Genomic DNA, 11805 nt, shown 5'->3' with positions numbered 1-11805 from the left:
AAAAGTTATTGTTTTTGCCTCATTTTATGCATTTATGTATAAGATATCAATATTATGTTTAGTTAAATGAATTAAGCGTTTGTTTTTATGATTTAATTTATAGTTGAAAGGTGAAGTTATGGTACCTTATTCCATTATTAAATCAATAAATGATATAGTTCATATCAAGATGATATACGGAATCCCAAAGATAATAGAAACATATTTATACGGAATCCCAAAGATAATAGTAATATATTGGGCCCTGATTTGGGTCATGGTATTTTGAAGCTAACATGAGATTAGTGTCATAGACTCATAGGGGTTCATTTGATATGAGTGATTAGAAATAATATAATTATGACATTATAATATATTATTTCATAATAAGAATTATTTTTTATTTTATAAAAAAAGAATTATTTTTTATGTTTAAATTGTAAAAATATAATGTAAATTTTGACGACTTTATTGAATGAATTCGCGATCCAAAGTTTAAATTGTAAGTGGCGATTTTTTCTAAGAAAATTAGGTATCAGTTTTTCAGTGTATAAACGAATTAAATCCCAACTTTCATGTATTTGGTTTTGCCTATGCGGCTATTAGATATGGCTCTACGGCTCTACTCAACCAGCCCTAATTAATTTGTAAAAAATAGTACTCCTACTAGTTAATTACGAATTACTACAAAAACAACAAAGTAATTCTCAAAATGGCAAACGGCAGCCAAAAATTAATTTAGGGATTTGTTAATTTCGTTCCGGCGACAAGACAACTACCCCCATGGCCGCCACCGTTACACCGCCTCCCAACATGACGGAGGCCAACACCTACGCTGTCCCTGCAACACCGCCGGCCAATCAGCTGTCTGGCTCCCATCCTCACTCCCCAAAACTCGAAACCCTTTCGCCACGCTCGCCATCGCCGCCGCTCTTCTTGAATTCAATTGCCGAACTCAAAGACTTCTCCTCCGCCATGTCGGGCTTCCTCCATTGCTACGACGACCTCCACAACCACCTCGAATCCATCAAAGGCGCTATTTTGGCGATGCTGCCGCCAGAAATCCCTCACATTTCTCAACCATCCCCGCAGAAACCTGAAGCTTTGGAGGAAACAGCAATGGAGAAACAACAGGACGATAAAAGCCCCTCGAAATCGGAGCTCGAGGGCCTCTGCAAAGCGATGTGCAGCCGCGGCGTGCGAAAATATTTGGCCTCTCATCTATCCAGTCTCCCAATGCTGCAGGAAGAAGTGCCCAAAGCGTTGAGGCAGGCGCCAAACCCTTGGAAGCTGGTTTTAGAATGTTTGGGTAAATTCTTTTTGCAGGGGAGTAAGGCCTTCACTAGGAACTCCCCTATGATACCTGCTCGTGAGGCATCGATTTTGGTGTTGGAATGCTTCTTATTGATGATGGGATTGGAAGTTTCCAGTGAAAACGATAACAGGATCTCAGACATTGAGAAGGCGGTGAAGGAGGAGGCAGATGTTGCAGCCTTGGCGTGGCAGAAGAGGTTGATGATTGAAGGAGGTTTAGCCAGGGCTAACCAGGTCGATGCCCGTGGGCTTTTGCTGTTTGTTGCATGTTTCGGGGTACCAGCTTCGTTTAAGGCTGAGGATATGAGGGATTTAATGATTGCGGGGAATGCCAAGGAGATTGCTCGTGTATTGCAGAAGTCTCGTTTGCTTATGAATAAAATTTCAGGTATAATATCTCTCCTTATGAATTTAGAGCATGTGTAGGTTGATATTTGATAAAGCCTTGTATATATAGCTTGTGATAATGTATGCGGTCTTTTACTGTCATGCACCTGCGGTAGACGAGGCTTGAAATTTTAGTTGATGTTACGAGGAAGTAGAACTGATCAACTGCAAAAATGGATATAGGCGAATAACTGCAGGAAAAAAAGCACCGATTGAGTGCGTGTATTGAGTTAACTGGGTTACTGCTTGGCTTGTGTGCTTTAGCGCCTGATTAAAACCACATATTGAGGAGATGGAGATAGTCTCTTGTACTTGTGCTCGGATATTGACATATCAGCCTAGCTATACATATTGATTATCTCTCCTATTTACTAATATCTACGGGGTAAGTATTTTCTTTAGACAGCTGCATCGCCTTAGCAGCTCATATCGAAGCAGCCTAGCAACAGGAACTCAGAAGTTAGCTCGTAGATGGGTCAACCCTATCCATAGTGGTTAGATTAATGTTCTATGTACTGCAGGTGCTTTACTTCACATTCAATACCGGTTCGGGAACATCTTTAGAAAGTGAAATGCTAGAATGCAGGAATGCAGAGTAGACGCCCTACAGTTATTACTAGTGGCAAGGCATTTTGCGGGTATAAGTAAGGAAAATTCTAATAGGACGTGTATAATAAGCTGACTTGGGGAGAAGATTGGTTAGAAAGTATTACCTTGCATGCCTCCTGACCTCTTTGTAGATAATAGGACCGTACTTGGAGCCTGATAATGGTTTAGGATCTGTTTGCTATTATGCAAATGTTGTCAGTACCTTCCTTATAATGTGCTTAGAACTTTCTTCTTACCTGTAAGGTTGTGACATGAATTTATCTTGCAATTTGATGGAAATGTTCAAGTTAATGAAAGTAGCCGTGCCAGACTTGTCTTGTAAGAGTTTATATTAACCTAAAGCATTCGACCATGTTCTTATGCCAGCCAACTCTCCTAGAATGCTTAAGTTGGTACTGATGCAAGAGTTGACCACAATGGTGAATGGAAACTTGTGAATATCACCATGTTTCGAAGTTTCATTGGAAATTCATTCATATCGTAAATTCATCCATGTAACTCGACTCATAAATGCTAATTCAATTTATTTTGCCAACATTGCCTCCCGTAAATTAAAAATTTAATCGTGACTTCCAAGCAGTAAAATGTAAAAGACTATATCAATGAGTTGTTGGATTGGACAATACTCAATATTGATCTCTCCTTCATATACAAGCTTTACCTAAGATGTGAAAAGGAAGTCGGATGTGCTTCATTCTTCCATGTAAATCAGGTTCTTTTGAGTAGGGATGCCAATTGGGCCTATCCATTTGATCCGATCGAAGTGGATTTTTCAGGCTCCAAGTTTTAGACCAAAACCTTAAACCTTCGATGTTCACGCTAGCCCATCGGGACAGAAAATTTGTGTAATTTCTTTTAGCATTTATAATTTTCTTTGATTACTATATTCTTTTAACCAAAGTAGCTCGTGTTTTCTCAATCAATACACTTAAACTGGCTCTTAAAAAAAATAAAAAATAAAATACACTTGAATTTGTATCACATGCAAACATAAGTGTTATTTGAACCCCAATTTACATAGCAACTAGTAAGTAATTTTGTGAGAGGTAAGGATTGTACACATATTTTCTACTCCCTCCGTCCACCAAGAGTGTAACACTTTGGTGGACACGGGTTTCAAGAAAATAGTTGGTAGATGTGTATAAAGTAGAAATGAGTGGTTGAGGTTGAATTGAGTGTGGGGCCATAAAGAAATGAGTGGTTGTAATTAAAACGGGAAAGTGAGGTCATGTCTTAAAAAGGAAAGTGTTACACTCTTTGTGGACGCTCAATCGGGTAAGTGTGTTACACTCTTGGTTGACGGAGGGAGTAACTTTTTTTGTTTTGTTTTTTCAGTTTTCACATTAGAAACTTTTTCAGTAAAGAGACAGATAAGTGTGTTAAAAGAAAGACGGAAAAGTAAAATGTTGAGTACAATTTTTGGATAGAAAATTAAACGCATTCTATAAGCATTCGAACAACATCTTATTATTATATTTAAAAGCAAAGTAATGAAGTTTGACAAAGTACGAATTTATTTTTGGTTAATCGAGCAAATCCAAAACAATATAAAATCAGTTTCTCCATCTCCATATATATTTCTCCATAAATCTTTACACGGATGTACATATTTTTCATTGTTTGCGTCCTTCCTACTCTCTCTTATCTTTTTCTGATTTCTATTTCCATATCTTATCTTTTGCTTAACCTGTTTATTTAATTTGATTTGTTGAGATAGTGTTGCCATGTCTGCCTGTATGCTTGCAATTGTTATGAGATTTCAATCCTTCCTGATGAATTCATTCTGAACCGATTGCCGTGATCCTATTTAGTGAACAATCGCTTAGGCGAATGAAGTAAACAGCCGCCAACCATGTCAATTGGACAAAGCCCACTTTTGTGATACTAAGTTTGTGAAATTTTGCTTGTAGTATCAGTATCTGTCTCAAAATCCTCTTTTTAGTTTCTCTTAAGTTGCCAGCCATTCTGAATCCATAGGTTTGGTACAATAGAAGATATGTAGTTGCTGATGATACGAAGAAGCTATTTTTTTTGCTTTGGATGCCAAGAATATTACTCTTTTAGGCATTATCAAACTTTATCAAACATGCTTTAACAGCTTAATATGCCCTTATCTATGCTTGCGTGAAATTCTACCCAATCTTGTCTCCTTTCCACCCAAAGTAGGATATACATATGCATAGAAAATTATGTACCTCTCATGCTACCTATTACTTATGGTATTTGCATTTTGTCATTATTCTAATTTTAGTTTGAAAGTGAGCTCTTTTAAATTATTGATTTTGTACTCTCTCCTTGTATGGTAATATCTACAGAGATAATAGAGGAGATGGTGAAGAATAAAATGGAAGTAGATGCTGTTGATATTGTTTATACCTTCGGCCTTGAAGAGAGGTTTAATCCACACACAATTTTAATTTCATTTCTACGAGAATCTAAAGAAACTTGGAAAAAACCAAAAAAGGGATCACAGGGTTCACCAGCTACACTTGTAAGTGATAATCTGCTATTTTGTCATCCATAGACTACTTCATTTTTTCCCCCAAAATTGATAGAAATTTTTTTGATGATGATTTTTTATCCCTTCGTGCAGAATGAAGCAAATAAGAAGCAATTGGCTACTCTGAAATCTATTAGCAGGTGTTTGGAAAGGCACAACATTGATCCTGCAAAGCTTCTTCCTGGATGGCAGATCAATGAAAAAATTGTGACTCTAGAAAAAGACATCATTGATTTTGATAGGAAATCAGTAATAGACAAAGCATCTCTGAAAAGAAAATCGAGTGAAACTGAGACGTCAACAAGGCCAAAAGTCCAAGATGCTAAACGTGTGCGCCATGTAAACCATGTTGCACAACAGCAGAAGGCTACTGGTCATGTCGATAGCAGGAGGACTATGTTGGATAATGGACATTCTAACCGTGTCAATAGTTATGCTGCTCCAGCTGTAATGTACGGAGGACCTGGTGCAGGGTTACTACCAGAAAGTATGATCACGTCTGGAGTCGGGGCTACGAGCCATGGTGGCATGCTTCCGACATATGCTGTCCACGAGCCAGTTTTGGTTGATGCAGGAGGGCAATATATAAACCGCGGCAATCACCCATACATGTGGCATAGGGATTCAGCCATAAAGGAAAGGTATATTGGTCAACCCCCGCCTATAGGGCTCACTTCCTTGTACAGGGCGTCATCATCCGTTGAGGGCTTCCCGGGGAATAATACTACCTCATCAGTAGGTCATGGAAATCGGGGTTCAACGTCTGATCTATATCAGTTTGCTGATTCTATAGCAGAGAGTGAATTGTATCCGAGCAGCGGTGCTCGGAGTGTTACTGCTGGTTCTAGTGCTGTGCCACCTCATCTTTCGTCATATTTATACCAAGCTTAGCCTCTCACGATTGTTTGTTGTCTTAAGATGATCTCCCATTAGAAGCCTAGAATACATGTGTTGATATGTTGCTACTTATATAACCCTGAATTCTTAAAACTTCTATAGTTTTTCTTGCTGAATTCTTTCTAGGTATTATAACCCTGGCATCCTGGAAGAAAAGATATGTATCTCAGCTTTTCTAGAACGTCTATAATACTTACAGAAATGTCCAGAATATAGGCAAATGTTTTTGTGCGAGAACAAAAACATTTGCAAATGTTTGAGAAATGTGATGACTTTGGTGCGAGAACATAGGCAAATGTTTTGTTCGTATACAGAAAAAAAAATATAGTTTCATTGAGTTTTTATTTTGTGAATTTTGAGAACTTTGTTACACTTTGATGTGTACGATTTGTAAATGGCAGTCTGCACGAGCGTAAAACAAGGCAAATAAATAAATAGGTTCATTGGCGGATAATTGGCTGGTGAACAACATAAAAGAGAAGAAATCCCAATGGATTCTTCCATCAGCTACAATCAAATCATACCAAAAACTTTCACTTGTACCTGAAAAGGAGACAATTTTCACATTTTCACACAATAAGACGTAATAGTTCATATCTTTCCTAAACCATCCAACTGCCTGATACAAGTTTCGTAAATGAATTTGGGAAGACAATCTAATGGCCATGACAACACCATCCATACGTCTCAGCAATAAAATTCCATTTGCATAAAACATCCACCACTACAGATTACCATTTTTCAACAATCACTACACCAGGGTTGGATAACTGGTCCCAATAAACCTAATACATGATAATGAAGAAAAGGAACACGTTTTTCCTCAAGTTCCATCAGCGGTTGCAGAAGTTCATGTTTTCGACAACTACATTGCTGGGCAGCAAACCATGTCTCTCAAATACTATGTTGTTAACAAGTGAATTCTCCTTGCCTATTGATGTATTACTCTGAAATCTTCATGGTAGAAAGATCACAAAACATTACAAAACAAAATTTTGCAACACAAGGTGGGCATAGTCCACAAATTCGGGATCAATTGAGGATACACGATGAATAGTAAGTGCTGAATATTCACATGAAACAACCTATTCCTGAAACAAACAATGCAAACACAGAATCTGTTAGATTCAAAACTGGACACAAAACCCACCACCTAAATATGAAAAAATCATTATCTTCATCAACATATATACAGAAATAGTGGTTTATATAATCAATTATTTGAGGAGAAATTGAAAAAAAAATAAGGGGGAAAAAGAAAAAAACATCAACCATTCTTATGTTCTTTTAATTTTGTTTTCTGCCAGAAACTAGATGACTGCATTTTCACATCCTTAAGTTTTTTAACTCACATTATATAGATAAAGATGGTAATTGTTCATTTATAGCTACTCGTCTATTGATATGTCAATTGTCAACACTTTTGATGCAGAGAACTCTACAAGAGGTGAAGCCTCACATGCACAATGCAGATTTGACACACAACTCAATATGAAATGCTTGATTATGTTATTTATCGTGTCCCATCTTAAAACACTATTAGTGAAACTCATTGCACCTAAATGATCTGCAATATGATAGCTACTAGACAGCAAATTAGTTTATCAATATCTAACAGTGGAACAGCATCAGCTAAACCAAAAGGACCACAGCCTATACACATGAAAACATGTAACTTTTGAACATCAATATACCTCTTCCATTTCTGATGGCTCATCTTTCTTTTCCTCAGGCTCACTTTCTTTAGGTTCATTATCTGCTTCTTTTTCTTCCGTGATCATATTATCCTCCTGTTCAGTTGCCTCGCCCTCGGGTGTATTGTCACCATCACTGTTGAACTCAGCTGGAAGCTGCCCTGATTTTAGTGCCTGCATGCGACAACAAGAAATGATCAAAAGTCATATGGTAAATCTCTGAATTGAGTTTTTTTTTTGTTTTTTCTTTCTTTTTTTGGGGGGTGGGGGGAGGGGGACTAGAAAAAAAATCAACACCGTCTAATGGATGAGAACAAAAATGCAAATATTTTGTGAAGGAGACGATTGTATATAATTCAAAATTCATTACACTATGAAGGGTGTACCTGTTCAAGTCTTGCCACCTCTTCAAGAGTTTGTGAATTCATAATGGCAGCCTGCACATGTGTATAACAGATATTTAGTCACAATCCATACTGAGGAGGCGATAATGTAGAGAGGTGGATGGTTGGATGGAGGAGAAGAAAATGAAGGGACGAAAAGAAATCTCAATGCATTCTTCCATCATGCAGAGCCCAAAACATACGAAAAACTACCTAACCCTGTCATTTCAAAGGAAAGAATTTTTAGACCCTCCAATTTCGCTCACATTTACCTAACCCTGTCATTTCAAAGGAGATAATTTTAGACCTTCCAATTTCGCTCAATTTATACCGACCTCCCTATTAAGACATGGCATGTTCTTTACCTTTTCTAAGTTTCCTTTATAACAGTTCTCTGAATAAATATCTTAATAATGTCAAACTTATCCCATCTTACATTTGGCACTTTGCAACTATAAATTTACTTAAGCTACCACCAGTGTATGGTATTTCATGTTGATCCTTCAAAGATATGGAGAATGACAGAAGTTCCAAAAAAAATCATATACCTTAATAGCTAAAATTTGTTCAGGTGTAGGTGCAGATGATTTAGGTGTTTGTTCCTCCTTTGCAGCATCTTGGGTAGGAGTTTCAGCAGCTACAATCTTTGCAGATTCCCTCTTAACCTCTTCTTCAGCTTCTTCTGATGCAAACAAAATTTTGGCTTCAGCACGCTCCTATATGATGTGTAACAGTAATTAGTAAATATAGATAAAAAAAAAATTACTTAAATTCAGTATCACGAAAACGTATACAGTAAAGTTCAGAAAAAATAAAAAAGCAAGTTAATCACCCAACAGAAAGAACCTGTAATGATTAAAAAAAAAAAAAAAAAAAAAAAAAAACATAATCAAGCCAAGGGTAAAGGATGAAATCCAAGCATAAATTTACACTCTGTAATGGCACTATAGGCAAGAGGGGAGAAAAAGATTATCTGCGCATAAAGCTTTCGCCCCCCAGTCATAACCTACAATGTATAAATTACATGTAGTGGCTAACGATAAATCCAATTATAACAAGCTCAAATAAGTTTACCTTATTTTAAGCATAATGAACGCAGCTTTTAGACCACTGAATCATGTTTAAAATCAGATATAGGAAATTTGAGTATCAGTTCACAGTGCAGAGGATGCTCAACATTTCTAGTTAATACCAAGGTATCTTGAATCTATAAATGTTATATACATAGTATATGCTAATTCACATTGATGTTTGCATAGCATAGGAATCGTAGTTTTAGTTCCAAATATATTATTTGGTCAATTTAAATTATTATTCATTTTCCTCTATTTCCTAATTCCGATCTTCGTAACAGATCTAATGGTTTGGATATTTAAAAGCACAAAACAAATGTATATACATCAGAAATGAAACTTCGTCAAACACAAGATCGAGCTTTAAACCCAAAGGTGAAGGGCAACCAATTGAAGCCTACTATATTTAAAGAATAAAATAAATATTCCATCCAAAATTACTTACAAGATATGATTGCATGCAGTTCTTGTTTAACTTATATTGCTTCATTTGGGGTCAATTCATAAACAAGCATGTCTTCCAAAGACAGGCAACTCCCTACCTCAATGACACAATATTTTTGTGCCATTTAGTAACATTTGAACTGCAGTAAGATTTTGAATACCAACCTTTTGTTTTACTTTCTTGAAGTCCAGAACACGCAAGGACTTCAACTTGTGGATAACATACAAACGGTAATTAGGCTTTTTTGTAATATTGTTGTCAAGCAGACTAAGGAACTGCAGTTTGGGAAGTGATGCAAGAGGATCAATCTCAGCCAAGTTAGTTAACCTATTGTTGGTGAGGACCAAGGTGTGCAATTTCGGCAAAAACTCTGCACAAATTCCAAAATAATTAGATAGCTTAAGCTTGCGCATATACAAATAGAAAGTAGCAAAATTCAATTTGTTCATGTAATAAAGAAAATAGCCTTTGTACCTCCAAGGTTAGGACTGATGCGAGTGATTCGGTTATTGTTCAATAGCAAGGTTCCTAGGCGATTCATGAGAGGGAAGTTCTCAAGCTTCACAATCTCATTATCAGATAAATCAACGGTGTCGAATTGGTCCTGTTTCACGCAATCAATCGAAAGTAAAACAAAATCACAAACGGCAAACTAAACAGATATTTGCAAGCGAAACACAGACATCACTAAAAGAAAAAGGAATCTAACATAAGTAAAACCGAAACGGCCAAATGATGTAGAAAGGGAAAAGGTTCACCTCAGTAGCACCAACGTTCTCTATAACAGCAATTTTGTTCCCTGCTCAAAATTATAGAGAGCGAAATACAGCCATTAGAAAATAACATACACAACGCATTACACAGAAACATATGTTTTAAAAAGATTAGAAAAATATTAGTAGGGTTTGAAAGAAGGATACCTCGGAGATCGAGTTCTCGCTCGCGAACGGCATTGAAGAAATGGGGGCTTTTCCAGATCAAATCCGCTGTTAATCTCACCATTTTCTCACCTCTTTATTCCTCTTACAAATATACCTCTCTCTCTCTCTCTCAAACTTGTGTTGCTTCAGAGAAGAGGCGGCAAAGCAGCAGAAACAGAACTTCAGAATGAGAGGTTTTAGCAATGAGACTATCTATGACGCCACTCGCTAGCTCCGAATAAGGGGATCCGAACCCGTATTTAAAAAAATACTTGGATCCGGCTTGGAATCAACATTATTTGGATTCATTTACAACTATAACTAGTACGGCCATTCGTGCGATGCACGACGAACATCGAAATTAAATAATAATTTAAATAAATATAAAATAAATTTTAAAAATAAAATAAAATAATTCATGTCAATTACTCAATGAAATCCTGAAATTGAATATATAATTTTTTAACTTTGTATAAAACGTAATGATAATTAAAGTTATTAAATAAATTTTAAAAAAATTTGATAATAAAAATTAGCATTACGAATTATTATCATTATAGAGTATTACACGTTATAATAAATAAATAAATATTTTCATACACAAACATAAATAAAAATTTATAAAATTTTAATAAAGAGAGAAAATAAAATATTTTACATTTTAATCTTTTTCATATCTTATTTTTTTTAATTCATATTTCATGATTTTGATACTATATTAAATTTAAAATGCATATTGAATATTTTTTCATGAATCAAATGTAACAATGTTTAGAAAAGAATTAAAATACATAAAAAAAAAGTGAAAAGATTAGTGGGAGAACAGAGAGAAAAAAGAGAGGGAGAAATTGGAGGAAAAAATTCCTCTTTTATATATTATATAGATATATATTAAATTAAAATTTTTGTCATTATCTTTAATTTGATATGTATATTGAAGATTTTATTATTAATTAAAATATATAATTTTAGAAAAAGAAGAAGAAATGAAAATAACAAAAAAGAAATAGAAAAAAGGTATATAAAAAAATCTATATATATATGAAACATCAGTTTCTAACGGCTCTTTTTTGGCGCCAATTTTTCTCTCTCATCTATCACCTATTTTATCACACTTTCTCTCTCCTATCTCCCTCATCTACACGTTCTCTCACCCATTTTAACATCCATATTCGTATTTGATTAAATATGATTTCCATGAATTTTTCTCTCACTTCTCCTTTTTTTTTTGTTCTTTTCTAAAAATCATCAAATTCGATTAATAAAAAATATTCAATGTGGATCTTAAATTAAAGATCATGACAAGATCTTTAATTTGATGTAAAATTTATATATAAAAAAAATTAACTCGAAAAAGTTAGAATCGTTTGAAATCATAAAAATCAATTTTTTTTCTCTCATCTCTCCTCTCTCCACTCTTCTTTTTTCTTTCTTTCAATATAATGTTACGACTTTTTATCTTTATTCTTTTTTTTATAGTAATTTTGTTTTATTTTTATTATATTAGCTCAATTTAAAGTTCTTTAATTTAAGTAATTAATTGGCAATTGTTATTTATGAAAATAAATCCTATCTCTTTTTGAAAAATCAATTTTTTGGAAACT

General features: G+C 35.1%; 3 protein-coding genes across 4 annotated transcripts in view; 1 reads left to right on the top strand and 2 right to left on the bottom strand.

Moving 5' to 3' along the window:
- The window catches only part of LOC131008566 (uncharacterized), a 590934-nt gene that overhangs the window by 555883 nt on the left and 23246 nt on the right, over positions 1–11805 (bottom strand). The gene's annotated exons all lie outside the window — the stretch shown is intronic.
- Positions 559–5867, top strand: LOC131008578 (protein FRIGIDA). The gene is made up of 3 exons (XM_057935507.1): positions 559–1681; positions 4605–4780; positions 4883–5867. The coding sequence occupies exons 1-3, from the start codon at positions 763–765 to the stop codon at positions 5678–5680; spliced, it is 1893 nt and encodes a 630-aa protein (XP_057791490.1). The 5' UTR covers positions 559–762; the 3' UTR covers positions 5681–5867.
- On the bottom strand, positions 6368–10432 carry LOC131008601 (U2 small nuclear ribonucleoprotein A'). Of its 2 annotated transcripts, XM_057935535.1 has the most exons (8): positions 10202–10432; positions 10040–10080; positions 9756–9885; positions 9446–9651; positions 8312–8479; positions 7767–7817; positions 7381–7554; positions 6368–6777 (listed from the first exon to the last, which is right to left on the bottom strand). In XM_057935535.1, the coding sequence occupies exons 1-8, from the start codon at positions 10281–10283 to the stop codon at positions 6772–6774; spliced, it is 858 nt and encodes a 285-aa protein (XP_057791518.1). In that variant the 5' UTR covers positions 10284–10432; the 3' UTR covers positions 6368–6771. The 2 variants fall into 2 exon arrangements, with proteins under 2 accessions (XP_057791518.1, XP_057791517.1); XM_057935534.1 differs by having other exon boundaries at positions 6368–7554; positions 10202–10401.

The sequence above is a fragment of the Salvia miltiorrhiza genome, chromosome 2 (assembly GCF_028751815.1).
Source record: "Salvia miltiorrhiza cultivar Shanhuang (shh) chromosome 2, IMPLAD_Smil_shh, whole genome shotgun sequence".
Classification (NCBI taxonomy): domain Eukaryota; kingdom Viridiplantae; phylum Streptophyta; class Magnoliopsida; order Lamiales; family Lamiaceae; genus Salvia; species Salvia miltiorrhiza.
This window is presented reverse-complemented; position numbering and strand designations above follow the sequence as displayed.